Source organism: Orussus abietinus, unplaced genomic scaffold (genome assembly GCF_000612105.2).
Source record: "Orussus abietinus isolate OABI.00-Male unplaced genomic scaffold, Oabi_2.0 scaffold39, whole genome shotgun sequence".
Lineage (NCBI taxonomy): Eukaryota > Metazoa > Arthropoda > Insecta > Hymenoptera > Orussidae > Orussus > Orussus abietinus.
This window is the reverse complement of record NW_019394554.1, coordinates 409374-428207: the sequence shown is the minus strand read 5'-3', so window position 1 is coordinate 428207 and position 18834 is coordinate 409374. Positions and strand designations below refer to the sequence as shown.

General features: G+C 53.0%; 1 protein-coding gene across 4 annotated transcripts in view; it reads left to right on the top strand.

The window, feature by feature from the left end:
* The window catches only part of LOC105697688 (mannosyl-oligosaccharide alpha-1,2-mannosidase IA), a 152688-nt gene extending 133921 nt beyond the window's left edge, over window positions 1-18767 (top strand). For all 4 annotated transcript variants that reach the window (XM_012421257.1, XM_023432684.1, XM_012421258.1 and 1 more), the window contains 7 exons: window positions 1778-1993; window positions 10066-10245; window positions 11149-11362; window positions 13393-13617; window positions 13728-13933; window positions 14595-14789; window positions 15282-18767. In XM_012421257.1, the coding sequence (XP_012276680.1) occupies window positions 1778-1993; window positions 10066-10245; window positions 11149-11362; window positions 13393-13617; window positions 13728-13933; window positions 14595-14789; window positions 15282-15404 (1359 nt within the window). In that variant the 3' untranslated portion in view covers window positions 15405-18767. The remainder of the gene's footprint in view (window positions 1-1777; window positions 1994-10065; window positions 10246-11148; window positions 11363-13392; window positions 13618-13727; window positions 13934-14594; window positions 14790-15281) is intronic.
* The last annotated feature ends 67 nt before the right edge of the window (window positions 18768-18834 follow it).

The following is an 18834-nucleotide window of genomic DNA, read 5'->3' as shown; positions in this document are numbered from 1 at the left end:
GGGATTCGCGAAGGAATTGATTCCGTTTTTCCGAGTTTTCCCGGGGCCTCTGCTCCGGCCGAAGGGCTTTGTACTTTCCCCTCTGTGCTAGCCGCGATGCTACGATATAATTCAATAAAATCGTTCGACTTCCTCCTGGAGAGGGTCCCTCCCGTTTCCTTCATCGCTCGCTGAATTGGATTTCTCGAGTTCGCCCGGGCCGCCTCTCTCGGACTCGGAAACGTTCGGGGACAAATATTTTCTACTTACGGCAATTAGGATTGCGCGCTCGGTGCCGCAACTCCTGCCCCGCCGCGTCTCGGGAGACTCGGCCGACGCGATCCGATCCGTTCGATTCCGTCGCGTCGCCCTCGGGGTCGAGATTTGCCGGCAACCTCGGTCAAGGAGGGCGCCGACGCCTACGTGGGTGCTCGGATATTTTTAACGTCGCCGGGAATTTTTTTTATCGCTCTCCGAGACAGGCGGGAGGATTCTCTCGTGTCGGGTCGGTGCCGTTACCGAGCCCGGAGAGTTTCGTATTATATCGGGCCAAAATTATGCCGGCGTAAAAACATGATGAAGCGACCACGCGGCGGTATTACGGCGCGCACGGAATCGCCCAAGTGCCTCGAAAATTCGGGGAATTTTAGTTGGCATCCCTCTTGCGAGCCCGCCGATGCTAACCGACGAGAAGTCGGGGGACGGTCCGTCCTCCCTCGAGGAAGACCAAGTGGCATTCGCGTTTGCGATAACCGCCGACTGCGAGGGAAGTCCCTTTTCGCCGATTTCTTCGCCGGCTTCCGTAATCGGCTCGACGACTCGCGCGGCATTTTTGACCGAAGGGGAACGGCGAATCCGCTGGGTAAAATTTGACGGGTCCCCGGGATTTCCGAGATTCTCCCGGATTCCTCCGCGTTGCGGGGACATTCCCATGCGAATCGCGGCCCCCTCTCGAGGGAGGGATCCCGGCCGTTTCTTTCGCAAGGAATACCTCACGGAGGTTTCCTCGGAACCGTATCGTTTCCCCGGATTCGGCCTCGGAAAACATCGGGTCCCCTCCGCTCCCGTGGGCACGAGGGGTCGAGATTCCCGGTACCTCGGGCGAAATCGGTTCCCTCGGGCGGAGGAGTCGCGCGGTTTTTCCGCTCTCGCGTTCGCCGTTCGAGCTCGAGAGCCGGCGGTCCGTCTCTTGGCCGGATAAAGGGAGGAACTCCGGCGCACTCGGTGTACCCGTTTGCGGGTGAATTCAATTACCTCAGGGTAAAACCTCTCCCGAACGGCTCTCCGCGAAGGAAATAATAAGAGGACCTTTCCGCGCATGGATTTCCACCGTCGACCGCTCCGTGGCCGCGCATATTAGGTGGGATATAGTGCGATAAAACCGCGGTTTTCTCCGCGAGATGGGATTTTTCTAATTTCTTCGGAACCCCCGGCCAGGAAATTGCTGCGTCTCGCTTTGTGAATTTATCGTCAAGGCCGGCAATCCTCGAGGTAAGAGAGTCGGTTCCCGAAGAATCGACCGAAATCGGGCTTCTCTCTCTCCCTCTCCTGGGGACTCGAGGGGTCCCCCGGCACCCTCCTGCCGATCTCGTCGACCCGGAAATTCGGAGCGAAAACTTCCTTGGAGAGTGAACTCTCGAGGAACCCCGAGAAAAATTTCCCCGAGACCTTTTCAGATTTGGGGAAAACTTTCTACATCGAGCGGTCATTTTCACGCGGAACGTAATGAGCGAGATCGAAGGTCGACTTTTTGCTTGAATCGGGACCGACTAAAGATTCGTCGTTTTACTTGTGACAGATGATGAAGCACGGCTGGGACAACTACGTCAGATATGCCTGGGGGAAGAACGAGCTGAGACCCATCTCGAAGAGAGGCCACAGCGCGAGCATCTTCGGCTCCTCTAACATGGGCGCGACCATCGTCGACGGTCTCGACACTCTCTACATCATGGGCCTCCACGACGAGTTCAAACAGGGCCGTGACTGGATCGCCGAGAATCTGGACTTCGACATAGTGAGTACTCTCCTTGGATCGTTTCCGGGCGGATCGCTCGCCCCGGTCGGCGAGTTCTCGTCCGAGACTTTCGACCTCGACGACATCGAACGAGACCGTTTTGCGAAATCGTTAAGAGGAGGTTAAGTTCTTCCTCTCCGAGTTGGAGTTACGGGGCCAAGGGAAGAGTCAAGACTTGCTCAATTTCCCCCTAACTTCCGTTCCAAACTTCGACCAGCACCGTCCCCAAAGCCGGCTTTGGAGTGGAATCGCGAAGACAGAGCCTACTTTTGTCTGCCTCGCGCGCGAGTCCCCTGCTTAAGAACGGATCCGCGCCGGCAAAAAATATACTTTTCCTTTCGTTTGCACGAAACGCGCGATCGAACATTCATTCGGAATACGTCACCGATAAATTGGATTTCCTACGTTGTTTTGTCTGCGAGCGCGCGCGATTCACTTTGCACCGCGGTATTACAGCGTTGAACGCGGTGCAACCTCGAAAGGACGAGAAAGGAAGGCTTTGGAACGGAGAATTCACCGTATTCTCGGGGACTCTCCCACGCGGATCCGAGATATCCCTCGGAGGATATCCGCCGCGAACGCACGTAAGACCGTCCTGGAAGGATTCCCAGGGAACCGGAGATGCTTTCCCCGAATTAGGAGCGTCCTCGAGGAAATACGAAAAAGGACGCGGTAGACGAGTCTCGGGGAGGACGAACGAGGAAAAAGGAACGAAAGGAAAGGAAATACTTGGCAGGAACTCGAAGCTTTTCCACCGAATCGCTATTATTTTAACAAGCAAGAGCTGGCACCGATCTACGGCCCGAGGAGGGGGGAAGAAGGGAATACACAAGGAATCGCGGTCCTCCCTTAATTCTCGCGGATAGAAACTAAGGAATACGCGGAGCATCGAGCCCGAACAAGGGAGCAATTTGGATAACGAGGTTGACCCTTCGCCGTCGGCCCGCGACATCTCGGGGTCGTGTATCTCGCCGACGAGGGCGGTTCGTTTCGTTTCCGGCGCCGATTGTTACCGTGTACTCCTCCTGGGAGGTTTTTCCCCGGAAGAGTCCGTCCGGTCGACGAAAGGAGCGAGACTTCCGGTCCCGGGGCAGAGGTCGTCCGCGAGGAAACACGCCATTCCGAGGCCTTCACCCCCGCTCGTATAAAGACACGCGGAGGTGCCAGGTGGCGCGTCCGTTAATTAAGTTAATCGTTATGTAAATCAATGCCTCTTCCTCGACCGTCCCCTTCGGCCCTCTCGGCCTCCCTCGCCGCGGGGGAGCAGATACGCGATAAACTTGGGTCGAGCTCGCCCCCCTCGCCCCCGGTTTCCGTATAAGTACCGCGGCGCGAAACTTAGCCCGGTTTATCCGAAGTTGGCAACGGCGAGGCATTAAAGAGGACCGGGAGCACCGGGAGGACGGAGAGGGACCCCTAAGTGGATAACTTGGCGTATTAGCCTCGTGCAGCGGCGGCTGCGCCCCTCGGACTCGTCGCTGGCCCCAAAGGAATTCGACGCGCACCCCGCTACACTTTTCCGCCGTTTCCGACCCGCCCCCGCGTCTCGACCGGAGGAGAGAGATCGTCACACGGTCGGCCCGGTTAAAAAAGACCGTAATGGACGAACTCTGGCGCGCCCTCGCGGCTCCGCCGTCTTCCCGGCGTCATTGTCTGGCGGCGCTCGTTGGCTTCACCGGAGCATTTTAATCACGCGTTGCTTCTCGCGGGTGCGCCTTTTTTGCCGCGCACCCCTTCAAAGTCTCATCCTTTCCGCGACCGCCGTCGCCGACTCTCTTCCCCCGTCCTTTGGTGTCGTTTTCGACCATCTAGGCGAGCCGTCGCCCCGATCGGAGCAGCCCAATTTTTCCTGAGGTCTCGGAGAGAAAAATTAGCTCCTGGGCCGAGCAGCTTAAAAAGCCGCGGGAAACGATCGGAGGCGCTTTCGCTCCCGGAACGGCTCGCCTTATTTACCGGTAAAATACCCGCCGATTATTTATTGCATCGTGAACCTAACTACGCGCTAAATACGCGCGTGGTCCCGTCTAATCGATCCAAACGTCGGGTGGCAGTAAATTGACATAATCGGCCCGAACCCGATGCGCACATAAGTCCGGAAACGTAATACCGGATTTCACGTCGCGCGTCCCGCCCGATATTCCATTACGCGGTGGAGCAATGCAGGGCTCGCGTTAACCCCGTCGTCGCGGTACCCGGCCTCTCCCTTGTCGGGACGAGGAAGCCCTCGAGCCTCGGGGCTGGGGAAACTCCGGGCCGGGTGATTCGGGGACGTCGTCATCGGCCCCGGGCGTCCGCTCGAAAGGTCCGGCGGCCGAGCGGAGCGGGCAGAATCGGTCTCGAGGAACGGAACGCGGCGACGCCGCCAGGACGAGAGGAGGGGCCCGTAACTCTCCCCGGTCCCGGGAAATACCGCTCGCCGGACGCGAGGGGGCGCCAGCGGGGAAGGCGAAATTCTCGATTATCTCGCCCTCGAGACCCCAAGTCGAAACGTCAACGTCCCCCTTGAGCTAGTGGCAAATAGCGTGCCGGGATGATCCGGCTCGGGCTCGGGCTCGGGCTCGGCCGATACCCGGAGCGGAGGGGTGCGACGCTTTGGGCGGGCGAGGGCGAAAGGGCTGGCCGAGGTGTCGGGGGCCTTTTAAGTTAACGGCCTCGTAAAGCACGGATCGGCCCGTTAATACGCGCGGACGAGTCTCGCCTTCGCTTTACCCCGCGAGAGTCTATAGAGACGTCGGGACGCGCTCTCGGGTCAGGAACGACCGGTCCTCCTCCCGAGCCCGGAGGGGGAAAATAAACTCGTAAAACGCGCGGGGCTTTACGAGGCGTTTGCAGGAAGTCGCTTTTCATAAATAATGGCGCAAGGATACGAAGGAAGGCAGGAGGCGGTAACGACCGCGAGGAGGATGCCGCGACGGCACTAACGCGGATGGCCCTTAGGATAAGGTGTCTATTAAATTAGTCGGCGCTAATTCCGTAATGGCCAGCCGGAGGAGGGCGGCGGAAAGGATCGAACGGGCGCGAGCCTCGCGTCCGGGAGGCGAATCGATGCGGGGCGAGAAACGCCGCGGACGTTCTCCGAAGCGACGCGCGGATCCGGATCCGAGGCGGCCTCCTCGCGCTCCTCGAGCACTCCCGGTATTAGGATAAATTGCCGCCATTACGACAGGTGGAGCCGGCCATATTTCGCAATTTCCCCGTCGGATGCGTGCCGGCGCAAGATGCGGCAGATTGCCCTAGCTATTTATGAGCGCGATACGCGTGTCCCGGCCGCCCTTGGACCTTCGAACCGAAACCGCAGGCGGCCGCGACGACGACGACGACGAGCCTCCGTTGTCGCCGTCGTGGGTCCTTTTGTCGATAACGGCTCGACCTCGAGCCGTTAAACGCCATTCGGTCGGGGTCTCGCCCCGCTCGTTAGCGTCTCTCGTCGCCGTCTCACTTTTTTCCTCCCCCGTTTCCTGTTCGAGCCGAATGAACAAGGGCTCAATCGAGAACGAATTTCTTTATCTCAGATAGCAATTATCATGTCACGTGTGGTTTTCAAGCCAATACGTAAATTTCAATCATTTATTGCAAATACGGACTAATCCATAATTTAATAATTATCACACTAGAATTATTTGGAATGCTCTCTGCAACGGTCAGGGTGTTCTATTTCTTCCGTATTTCAAGTTCCGTTTATTCTTTCTCGTGTCTCTCATGTCATATAGCACCATTGATTCAGTCACGTATTAGGCTCATAATTTAAATGGATGTCTAAACAGAAACTCGAGCGCTTCGCTCTCTTATCTACTACCGCGGTCCTTTAGCCCATGATTCGTTTACTTCTAGTCCTATAGCCCATTTTTGTTATTCCCCACCTAAGTCTTCTTAAACAACATTAACTTTTCCCCTTCTCAGTCCTCATGAACCAATCACTTTCGATTATCGATCCCACTCTAATTTCTCTACGCCTATCAGTAAAGGCTTTGTAAAAAAAACTCCGCCCTAGAGGACAGCATCCGAAATCGCTCTGGACCAAAGTTCCTCTGAGCATCGAGAGAAGCAAATCTTCTACCGCGAGAGACGGACATTTCCTGCTCTCAGAGACTCCAAATAGTCTCACCGCGGCTCCAAATAGTCTCACCGCGACTCCAAATAGTCACGTGCGAACTTGTACCGTGCGACCGCCGCCGTTCATAGTGTTATCTTTTACAATTGTTATCGGACTTACTCGTTATTGTTAATAAACTATTTCTGTTACAAATTAAAGTCGTGTGCCCGAACTCATAAAACCGACCTGACTCGAGATTTCGTCGAGAATTAATCAGTCATCAAAGTTGGCTCTCACATCCAGTGCAACCCGCGTTAAGACTTTGTTTCGAACATCCGCAACATCATTTTCTGGTCCTCCGTGACGGATCGTGGAGCGGAACTTAACAAAATCACTAACATTGGGAAGGTTAGGGCGCGCGGGAAAGAGGCCCGGATCTTTCGAGGCCGCCATGCCATCGGCCAGGTCGACGGGGACGCGTTCGGTGTTTCCAGGGGCGTCCTCGGTATGGCACCCTCGCGAGTACGCGGCCGTACGTTAAGCAGCGGAGCCGGTGCGACAATTTTCCCCGGTTATTTGCTAATTGCGGGACGATCGTTCCGCACCGAAATAAAACGTATTAGCGGCGATCGATGCGGTTCTCGCGGTGAGACGCGCGGATCGTTGTCGTCGAGCGCTATTCGATCAATTTTTGTTCGAGTTTGAATAATAACGTGGATGCCGATTAATACCGTCAGCGTTTGCATGACGAGTTTCGAACGAATCCAAGCAAACTCGCGGAAACACGCACAAAAACGGAGAGAAACGGTCCCAGCGTTTTGCGAAAATTGTACGAGTTACGCAAACAGTAAACGCGGAAATTGCTGTCAACATTATTATGCTGTCCGCAAAGTACACAGGCGTTCGATGATCCGGAATAATGTTTAATCCGGATCAGCTGGGTCTCTTAACGAAGATAACCCCGATCGGATTTCCCTCACGGTGAATGGCGTAAAAGGATCTTTAACGCCGATTTTGTCTCGAAAGGACAAAAAGTTTGCGGAACGGGCTAATTGCGCCGGGTAAGTACGTCGCGGTCATCGAACGGCGCGTTACGTGCGCGCCCGTCTCTCCGTAAGTTGGTCGGATTCGAATTAAAACCGCACACGGTGGAAGGAGAATTCGCATAGGCTCGCAAGGAAGAAATTACAAGTATTTTCGGCATAAAGGGTCGAGAGAGGGTGCGCTACAGACAGAAAAGTCGAATGGGGTGCGGGAAAGCGACAGGCACGCGGCTGCCATAAAGGGCGCGCAATTTTGCTAACGAAGCTACGAAAGAAAACCGCGAGTCAAAGGTTGCACAGTTGGTTTAATGATGTCGTTTCGCGATGAAAAAGTGTACGAGTACGCGCAAGTGTACCCGCGGTATGTCCCCAAACATGGACGAAACTCGTACATTCGGAGCGAGCTCCTCCCGTTCGGAGAACCAAGTTCAATTTCGTCGGAACCCCCCTCTTCTCGATGCCGCTCAGTTTCCGCATCGCTGGAAAAAAAAAAGGATCCGTTCTTAGCTTTCGTATCCATAATTTTCCGCTCGTGGAACAGCGCGACGAGGACGTTCATTTTAACGCGCACGCGGCATCGAAACTTGCTAAAAGAGGATCGAGTTTACGAAAATAATTCGGTAGCCGAGTTTTCCGGGAGAGTGAGTTGAAAACGTTGCCCGGGAGAACGAAACGATTAAAATGGATCGGCCGCGCGAGCGGCCCGCTTTCTATCGCGAGTTAAAAAGACTCGGCGAAAATAGCTTCTCGCGCCGGTGGTGATTTGGAAATTCCGAGGACGAGGAAAACGCGTTTTCCGCTCGAGCCCTTTCGTTGCGCCCTCGAGATTGCAGGATCTAGGCGGACGCAAGGCGAGGTTTCACCGAGACCTACGAATGTCGGATGCGATAACGCGCGCCCGTGTCCGCGAAGAGGACGGTCTTTTTACCCAGCAGCCATCTCGCAACGGACTCGCTCCGCCGCTTTTCCGGTTCCATCCTCCTTTCCTCTCGCTCTCGAAAGTAATCGACACCACCAACGTCCCAAACAACGTTCCGCGTCGTCTGCCGCGTTAATCCTCGTTACTTCGCACCGCCACGAACGGCTAGTGTTAGGTCCCTACCTAACGTTTTATTTTAAGTAATATGAAGAAAGAGATTAAGCAACGCGTTCGTGCTCCAAAGCGCTCTTGGAGAAATGCTCTCCCTCGTTCCTATCCTTTGTTTATCCGAGTACTTCCGCACCCCAAACTAGATAACCGCCCTGGGAAACGTCAAACATCCAGAATCTCTGGAAAAGACACTTTCCAACTGTTTCCCCTTCGACCTGTCCCCAAGCCAATCACATGAGACATTTCCCTCCTCAATCTTAAAAACCCACCAATAAGCATCCTCCTCCGCGCCTAAGAACATCCTAGGTCAGTATAAAAAGGCCCGCTCCGAAGGGCTCACTCTCTGATCTAAGTTTGAACCGTCTCCATTCTGTAACCTGCGTGCGAGACACCTGTAACTCTCGGCGAACGCTAGTCCCCTTGAGTCGACCGAGTCTACGAGTCGTTCCTATAAACCAAGAGGCAATTGAAAATAAAGTATCTTCGTTACTTTACTCGACGAGGTCTTTGGCTGGTTTCAACCATCTGGAAGCGAATCCCCAAAAACATACCCACGAGGCCATCGGGTAATCGCCATCACCGCTCCCGAGTAAACGATCCCCGACCTAACACTAGCCGTGCGAAGTAACGAGGACGATCGAGGCGGGCGGCCCATAAACCGGCCGACTTTTTGGAACGAGACTCGTCGATCGTCTCGTCACGTTTCGACTCGTGAGCCAGAGCAATGCCGATGCGTCGTAGCGACGGTGGAGCGGAGTCGAGGCGTCCGCGAGAACCCGAGCGGCGTTTAACGGTTAATCGGAGCTTAACGGCGGCTCGGGAACGTCGGCGTCGGCCCATCGCCTCGGTGGTCCGCGCTCGGTCCGAGCCGAATTCCCGATCGCTATCGGGACCGGTACCTCGACGGCGCGGCGCTAATAAAGCGTTCGGCTCTATTAAAGCCCGTTTCTTGCATGCCGCGTTGGACTTCGACGGTTTAAGGTGAAGTGAAACACATCGAGGAACTCGATCGACGTCAATAAAGAAGATTTCTCTAAATGCCTACGTTTCCGACGTTCGTTTTTATATTGACAGCTGGGTCGAATTATATTGGGTATTGTACCAAATGGCATACTCCACCTGTCGTTTTCGTACAATAAATATCAAGAAATCGAAGTAAAACTCCAGAAATCCTCTGGATTCATGCTTTCTGGGGCTCTAATTGGCTGCAGAGGGACACCCTGCGCCATCTGTGATTTCCAGGTTAATTAAATTTTCCCTCCGAGATCTCGTATTCCCATCGTTTTAGCATAGAAGCGCATACAACACTTTTTTTGCCGTTATCCCGTTCAAATGCGAGTTTATCGATTACCAGAGTGTTTTAAATTGTTGTAAAATTGTCCTGACCCTTTCGTTTCTCATATCAGAGCCTTCGTTAATTGTATATTCATCGAAATATGAGAGCTCGACGCCATTTTGGTTCTGGTCTGGGCTAAGTTAACAAATTTTTTCCAAAAATCCAAATTTTAAATGCGTCAGGACAATTCTTAGATGATCAGGAGTGATGTGTCAAAGTTTCGGACAGTTTGGTCTAAGACCCTTAAAAAAAAGTGTTGTATGCGAATCGACTGATTTGAAGGGGGTTTCACTTCACCTTAAGGCGGGGCGATCCGGGACGCTCCTCGACGGCGTGGCGGAGAGGCCGCGTTCGCGACGATTCGCCAAAAACGGACGTCCCGATCGGTCCGCGGCGTTGTCGGAAACTCGGTCAATTTACCCGGCATTTTTTCGGGCCGAGCGCTAACCGTGATTACCGGTGGTAATTAAAACGCGGAACCCATTCCTACAGTTAACGCCCCGATCGTCGCGCGAGCGCGTGCAGCTCGTGCGCGGACTGTCTCGATGAGCTAACTTCTCGTTCTTTCAGAATTCGGAGATATCCCTGTTCGAGACGAACATCAGGTTCATGGGAAGCCTACTGGCCTGCTACGCCCTGACGGGCGACGTCATGTTCCGCGACAAAGCCGCGCAGCTGGGCGAGCTCATGCTGCCGGCCTTCCAGACGGAGACGGGGATTCCGCATTCGCTCATCAATCTCCACACGGGGGTAAGTGATTCCACCCCGAAGGAGGAACTCGCCCGGGAGATGCTTGCCGAAGGTAACTTTCCCAGACTCGAGTCGTCCGATTGTTAGCAGCGGGGTCGCGGTCAATTAGGCCCAGACGCGCGTCGTTCGGTGAGAATTTTGCGGCCCTCCTCGGGCTTCAGGAACCGCCTCGACGCAAGACCCGGAAATCCGAATTTACGGAGAGCTTCGATCGGGGAATTCGAGCGCGTTCGTTGGGAGAACTATAACCTTCCGTTGCGAGGCCGCTACGAGACGTCCGCATCCATCGACGGGGAAACATCGTCTCGACGGGAGGGCGCGCACTCCCTTCCGCCAGCGCGAACGTCAGAAATTAACGTGGGATTTGCGAGCAAAGTTCCTTCCCCGATAAGGAGAATCCGTGGTAGCGCGTCTTTGAATTCCTTTGGGAGCCCGCGAGCTGCTCCTCGCCAAACTTTTTCGCGAGGTAAGCGCGGTCGTTTTAAACGGAGAAGCTCTTCGCGTCGCGGAGTGGCCCTTTCCCGAGGAAAAAATGCAAATCGATGTAAACCCCGACGAGGCGAGCCGAGTCGTTGCACGCACCTACTCGTCCATCTTCCTACGTTGAAATTACCGCCGACAGCTTAATTGGCTGGATTAAATTATAAAACGGTCGTGCTTATCTCTGCCGTACCGGATTTTTAACCGGGACTCTTAATCGCGTTTCCTCGTCCCCCCTCCTTTGTCGCGGTTCTCCCTTGCTCGGCCGGTGATCAGCGATTCCCGAAAGACCTGGATCGACGGCAGCGATGGACGGGAAAGACGAATCGGTCGATTTTGCGCGCATCGTGCGTCGCGCGGTCGTCGGGGGTGGACTCGACGTTTGCCCGTAAAGACGTAGAAAAGTTCGCCGTTGTTCCCCAGGCGAGCAAGAATTACGGCTGGGCCAGCAGCGGTTGCAGCATCCTCTCGGAGATCGGCACGATACACCTCGAGTTCACGTACCTGAGCGACATCACGGGCAACCCCGTGTTCAGGAGCAAGGTGGAGAACGTGAGGAAGATGTTGAAGAGCTTGGAGAAGCCGAAGGGTCTCTACCCGAATTACATCCATCCCAGGACGGGGAAGTGGGGCCAACGTGAGTACAACCTTCCAAGACTTTCCGCGGGTCGAGTCCAGATATTCGGCCCAGGATCTCGCGAATGCCTTCGTTTGACGAAAATGACGCGTCGTTCGTAGGAGACGACGTCTCCGCGTCTTGCAAATATCCTCGCAACCGCCCTTAATGCCTCCCGTCGCGATCCGTGAGTCAGGCGATTCTCCTCGACGATTCTGGCGCGCCCTCCGGAGCCTCCATTGGGACGATCCATACGGACCCGCTCGGTTTCGGGGCGAGCCGCGGTGGAGGAGCGTGCAGGTGCAGCTGCATCGGAGCGCTCTCGCGTTACGGTAATAACCGTCGCGCGGAAAAATGGCATCCCGGCGTGTAACGCGAGAAGCGGCCTCTCGGCCCGTATAAATATCCGTCCCCTTATTACAGTAATTTCATTTAATAAATCTCCGGAGAATTCCGGCAAATAGATTTTTAAAGGGCCGACCTCGCGAGGGTGCGCGACCGGTTATCAATTGCGGCCATTAAATAGGTCCGGCGCGGCTCTTCCCTGTCGCCTCTCGCAGGTTACGTCCGCCACGCCGACCCGGCCGGGCATCCATCACGCCCGGGTTCCCTCGGGCGATCGGGACCTTCCTCCGACCTTCCTCGACGTCCTCCGCCGCGACGGGCGATGATCGAGGAACGGCCGACGGGGATCGCCGCCCCCTGTCGAGTCGGTCGGTCCGGGTAACGCCGGCCAGTCGTCGTAGCTCATGGGAACGGACGAGCGCGACCTCGTCGAGCCCGGCCTTCCGGAGAAGGTGCTCATTTTTCTCCTCTTTTTCTTCTCTCTCGCTAACGTAAATATACCGCGAAGGCTTGCGGTGTCTCTGGTTGCGCAATTCGGGGACGACGGGATGGAATAACATCGAGACGTGGACGCGCGCGTCGGACAGGAAGTAACGCGATCGAGCGGTCGCGTCGCCCTACTACATAACGCGGGTCCAGCTTCGCTTCCGAAGCGTCTCGTTTCTCTCCTTAAGAAGTTCGAGTATGTATTTCGTTCTCAGCCGCGAAAGAAGGTTCACCGTTCCGGTACCTAATCTCCTTGGAAATCTCTCCGGCGTGTGATCCCGACTTTCGTGTTCCCGACGGTGCGATTCCAATTGGCCAGGGCCCTCCAGGTTAGGTTCGTACCCTCGTCCCGACGCGGCCGCGAACTTTGCCGTTTCTCTCTGACACCTCTTCGTTTCTCCTTTTTTCCATCGACGTCTCGACGCCCTTCCAAGAACGGGCCAAGTCGGGTTCCTGCGCTTCTGGCGATTCGGCGTCGTGACGAGAAATTATGAAGGAAAAAGGAACGGCAGGACGCGCGACTAGGTCGCCCCCGGGGTCTTGCGCGCCTCTACCGAGAATTATCGCCCCTGGTCCTTCAACCCCGAACGAAATATCCTGCATTCCTCCGTCCGTCTCCTCTGCCGGGGGATAAATTATGGGACATTTTTTATTTCACTTTATTCCACCGAAGAACTCCCTTTTTATCGAGCAAGGACGCGTCGAGGAGGTCGTCGTCCTCTTCGCTATTGGAAAATTCTGCATACTTCCGAAGATGGCCTCCTTCGTTTTTCCTTGACGCGAGGAAGGACCGATAACGGGCAGCTACTAAAAATGATTACAAACTATAATCGGTAAGGGTCCTGGTTTCCGTTTGAGCGTAACTTATCCCAAGCCAGAGGGAGGACGAAGTTGAGGGAAGAAACCATTTTCCCTTGTAACGATCGCTTAATGAGGTTAACAGTGGCGGGCTATCATTTATCCACAAAGTCGTTTTAAGCGACTACTCATCGCCCCGGCTAAATCCCAGTTTCCCCTCGAAATTTTCCTTTCCTCCCTTTCCGTTCCGTTCCGTTCCCGGCTACCTCAGCTTTTCACGAGCCCTCGTTTTTATTCCATCGCTGGGCAGCCGAATGAATTATCCAAAGAAGTAGTTTGCGATAATCACCGTCATAATTCACCGCTGAGCAGATCGCGAGAGTCTCGACAGAGAGTAAAAAATTCGTCTTTACGTCGAGCAGATCACATGTCGCTCGGCGGCCTAGGAGACAGTTTTTACGAGTACCTGCTGAAGGCCTGGATCCAGTCCGGAAGAGAGGACGTCGAGGCCAGAGAAATGTACGATTCCGCGATGGCTGCCATCGTCGATCACATGATCGTTAAATCGCCGGGCGGACTATTGTACGCCTCGGACCTCAAGTACGACCGGTTGGAACACAAGATGGGACACCTTGCCTGCTTCGCAGGTGAGATAATCCCTCCTCCGCGCGCGCGCGCTTTGGTCCGGGACCGAAAGACCTCGGGTCGGCCGTAGAACCTGCTCGAATCGATGAAATCGGTTTCTGTCCCTTTCTAGGTGGTATGTTCGCCCTGGGAGCTAAAACCCTCGAAAACGACGTGTCCAACCACCACATGGAAATCGCTGCCGGGTTGACCAACACCTGCCACGAGTCCTACGACCGCAGTGCGACGAAACTTGGACCGGAAGCGTTCCACTTCATCGAGGGCAACGAGGCGAGGAGCTTGAAGAGCGGGGAGAAGTACTACATCCTCAGGCCGGAGGTGAAAAGAGATCGCGACGAAACGCGCGCGCTTCTTTGAACTCGCGGCCGGAAATGCTTGAACCGACTCGCGAGGCGTATTAACCGTTTGAGTCCTAGGGGGTATTGAAAAAACACTGTCGAAGAATCCCGAACAGCGCAACCGCGCTTTCTCTAAATGAGCACGAGAAGACCCAAACAGCGCGATAGCGCTTTGTTTATTTTATGTCGATGAATCCCACTCGGCGCGATAGCGTTTCTTGAATTGTAAGATGTATTATTTACACCCTTGCGTTACGATTTAAATTCCAATAGCGCGTGCCATAAACAACAAAAGTGTCGGTCATACGTCGGCCCATTTCACGGTTTGGCTGAACGTAACTTCTCATACGGTTTGTTTACATTTGGCCCGATTGACATACCACGTCTCTCACACGTTTTGTTTACGTTTGGCCCGATTGATTTACCACGTCTCTCACACGATATTGTAAGTTAAGAGGTTAAAAGAAGGAGCTGTGTAATGTACTTGGGTCAGTGAATCTGAGCGACTTTGACAATCGGTGACGCAATGTGCTGGGTTTTCTCGACATAAAATCTGAACAGCGCAATCGCGCTGCCCGGGACTCAAACGGTTAAGGAAACCGACACGGACGTTTTGGTTTCATCTCACCCTCTCTTCGCAGACGTTCGAGTCCTACTTTGTTATGTGGCGGTTGACCAAGGACCCCAAGTATCGGGAATGGGGTTGGGAGGCGGTCCAGGCTCTGGAGCAACACTGCCGAGTTCCCGGAGGATTCACGGGACTGCACAATGTCTATCAGCTGGACTCGAGCAAGGACGACGTCCAGCAGAGCTACTTTTTCGCGGAAACGCTCAAGGTGAGCAGGCGGAGGCGGGACGTATTCGTATTCGCGCATCCCGCGGCCCGGGCTGCTTTTACCGCGGTCGTTAAGGATTAAATCCGATAGAGCGTGGCTCAATTTCCTTGGGCCACGGGCGCGCGTAAAACCGAGAGTCATATAATCCGGCGACAGCTGGAAAGGGCCGCGTCCTCCCCGGTACCCGGGAGGAATTCCGAAAGGAAAGCTTCCCGCGGGGCGGAGGATCCTGGAAACGCCCGTGATCGATCGCACGACCAACGATAAGCCCCGATTTACACCAAAACGGGAAACACCGGGCGTACGGCTCGAACGGCGGTCGGGATCGGCAGAGCTCTTTGCGGTGCCGTCGGATTTACCCTCCTATCGAGCACGGATCGCGTTCGATTATTTATGTACCGTTGTACGTCCCTGTACGGGACCCTCGTGTCGAACGATGACGCTCGTTTGCTGCGTAAACTGGAACGTTAATCAAGATCGTTTCATTTTCAGTACCTCTACCTATTGTTCAGCGACGACGATCTGATCAGCTTAGACGAGTGGGTGTTCAACTCCGAGGCTCACGTGCTTCCTATACGGGGAAATCCTTTGTACCGCCTGGCCCCAACCTTATAGACCCCGACGAGTCGATCGAGAAAATTCGGTAACTACGGCTCCGCAATAAGGACGTAAAATCGGCGCACAGCGAGAGAACGTCGAGGCGACGACTCTCGAACCCGCAGGACGACGAGACGAGGTGCGATTCCTGGGCGGAAGTCGCCGCGGAGGTCGTGCCTCTCGTCGACACGGACCTCGCGGAGCGTCGCGACCGAGACCGAGACCGAAACCGCGACCGAGACCGAGACCGAGAGACCGATTAACTAATTTAACGAAGACACGTAGGCGGCGGATCGTTACTATCCAAGTTTGTATATAAAACGAAGAGTATCGCGAGAGTGAGTGCTTCGCCATCCGTCACCGTTTTCCAGGATGAAGACCCCTGGATCACCCGAACGGATCTCTGACGTGACGTAAATTCCAAAAGACGCGGATACGGTTTCCAAGAGCCGTGCTATCACATCTTGTGACTGACAAATCACCCGCTGATATCGTGGCTCGCGCTCGTTCCTAGATTTATTCCGCGAGACGGAGCAATTCGTTCGTTCCCCGAAAACGTCGCATCGAACTATGCGGGGAACGAATCTCTGGCGCAAACTTTGTACGAATGGTGCGCGATCCATCGGGGACTTGTGGCCGTCAAAAGATCTGAGATGGCTGTGCGATTACGTATCAATGTTAACTAATGTACCGTATCGAAATGCATCGCTCCTGACTCACAATCGGTCGGTCCGAAACTGCGATCTTAAACTCGGAGGATCTCGGATATCTCGAGAACGACTCCACGATTCGGGTTAACCGAAGAGTTTCCTCCTGGATAATAATTCTAATGACCTCGTTCAAAGGAATCGGGGATACGGAGATATCGATAACGTTTTTGCATCTGCCGCCGACTTTCCTTTGATCCGACAGTGAACGCCAATTTCGCAAAGCGAGCATTTTAATTTTAATACGAGATCGCATGGGTGATGCGAACACGTTTCCGTTGCAATTTCGTTTATGTGGCTATATTGCGATAGCGCCGAAGCAGCCGGAATAAGAAACTTCTCACTTAAAGAGTTGAAACGGATTCTTTTTTAACCGGACGTGATCTTATTTAGAAGAGAAATCCCACACGCTTGGTATATATAATATATATTTTCGCGATGCAGATCAGTGTTGCGTAAACGAAATCGCAGCTGCATCACCTTACGCCCGCGTAAGATGTGCAACTTTTGTATTTAACATGATCTACGGTGGGGCGAGAGAAAAGTCTATATAATTTAAAAATATGTATATTGATGCGACATGAATGCGCGCACGTGACGAGATCCAAAAGGCTAGGTCGTGCAACTGTAACGAGTAGGCGAAGGATTCTAGTAGCGAGGCACTATGGATAAATAGACACTGTACATAAATATTGAGAAAGAGAGTCATATTCTATCGAGGCGACGCAAGGAGTGCGCTAGGGACAGTGTTATTTAGAGACAACGTGTAAGTGTATAGCGTTCGCGATCCCTGATACATTCTCGCGATGAAAGTGGAAGGAAATGCTCGTTGGTGCTCGGGTACGAGCGGTAGTACCGAGGCGCACTACTTCCGAATACAATCAGCGTGCTAGGCGCGCTTCCACTGGCGGTTAACGGCCAAAAAGTTACTTAAATAACATATAATTCTGACGGATGTCGTTATCCTCGTTCGGAGCGACGTCTGTATCGAGGCGAAAGTCTGGTATCCAATCACGACCAGTGCTCGATGCCAAACGTATTCGCGTGGTGCTCTTACACAGAGATGGCCACATTTACACGTTAAATATTTTACGTACCATTTAATCGCACTCTTTGCCTGCCTCGTTTTTAAATGAGGGAATACCGACATCCAAGTCCGGTCTATCAATGGGAGCGTCATTATCTTGTATATTATTCTTGGTTATAGAATGCGATTTCAGTTGTCCGATAACGTTTTATTTTCAGTCCAGAAACTAATGTCGTCCATCTCTGTTTGGAGTTCTCACATTCGCGATAAGATCCCTTTTCCACTTTTATCCTACAAAATGAAACAGCCCGCTCGCGTTTTTCGAACTCGAGGATCACTTTTCCGCACTAAACGACAAAGGTCCTTGAATAGCGTTGAGCGTACAATTTTAAGCGTAAGTTTAAACCGCTTTAGAAACTTGACGACCAGACTTCGGGTTTTTGTAACGCATTCTTGTAAACATCCGTTGAACATACTTCACTCGCGGTTCTCCGAGGAGACCCCCAGTCCGTGTTTGTAATAATAAACGATACTGACATTAGTAGTTATAACGATAAACTATACATACTTTTGTGAATAGATATATTTAATAATTTATTTCCTAGGTAGAGTACGCGGTATCGCTTTCGTTTCTTTTAATTTTTTTTAATTTTTTTTTTTTTTTGTTAACTTGGTCCATTTTTGCGACTTTTCAATTCCTCTTGTAGTTTTCCGGTTAACCGGCAACGCGGCTTCGTTAAAACGAGATTTGGGGTTAACACCGGCCTTGTCTTAACATCTGCCGCAAATGTCTCCGTGTTTACGAGTAGAGAAGACGCACGGTCGCTTACCGAGACAAGAAAATCGAGCATTTTCGTTTGATTAGCTATTGCGCTTCTACTAATTGAAGCGCGCATCGCGAGGTGAAACCGTTGTTCGATCACAATCGTACCGAGTACCGCCATGTGTCGCGCGTTACACCGACGATTGAAATGAAATCTTGTTTACGTTTCTAAGTTACTAATCGATCGTATCATTTGTATAGAAATCCGTTTTATAGTAGTAGATGGAAGAATGGAGTCGCGACATGCATAGGTCGCGGAGATCGTTGGCTGGACCCCATTTATATCGTTATTGACTCGTACCGCGTTAGGGGCCAATTCTAACTCGATCGAACGCGTTTCTTCCAGGCAACTAAATCCGTCTAACCGTCTCCGAGATTGACCGAGGATCGTACGTCCGAATTTTATTGCGTTTTTCCGTACAACATAGAAAGGCTCGTATAAGTTTCTCCGGTGGTTGCTTTTTTTTTTTACACCGTTATACCCTTCCAAACCACGATGCATTTTTCCGTTTGGATAATTACGATAAATTGCATCCGATCGTTCAAGGTGAGCAATAGATTGCAATTTCCGTAACGCATAAGTTTCAGGTGCAGGTGGTGTAATCTATCTAGGGTAACGAGATAAAGTGTCACGCGAGTGATTAGTTTATTAGAAGCCCAAAAAAACGCACGAGAATGGACTTTTCCAGGAAACTGCATGGCATTTGTAAATACTCTAAACCGTAATCAATTACGGGGAGGGTTACTCTAACCAGTTTATGTGATTATTTACTTTATCATTACGATCAGTGAATTAAATAAATATTGGTAATATATACACCGAACAAGAGCCAGTTCACCCATCGGCCGTTTCTATTTATTTCCCCCGCCTTCTGGACCTGGTCGACTCGT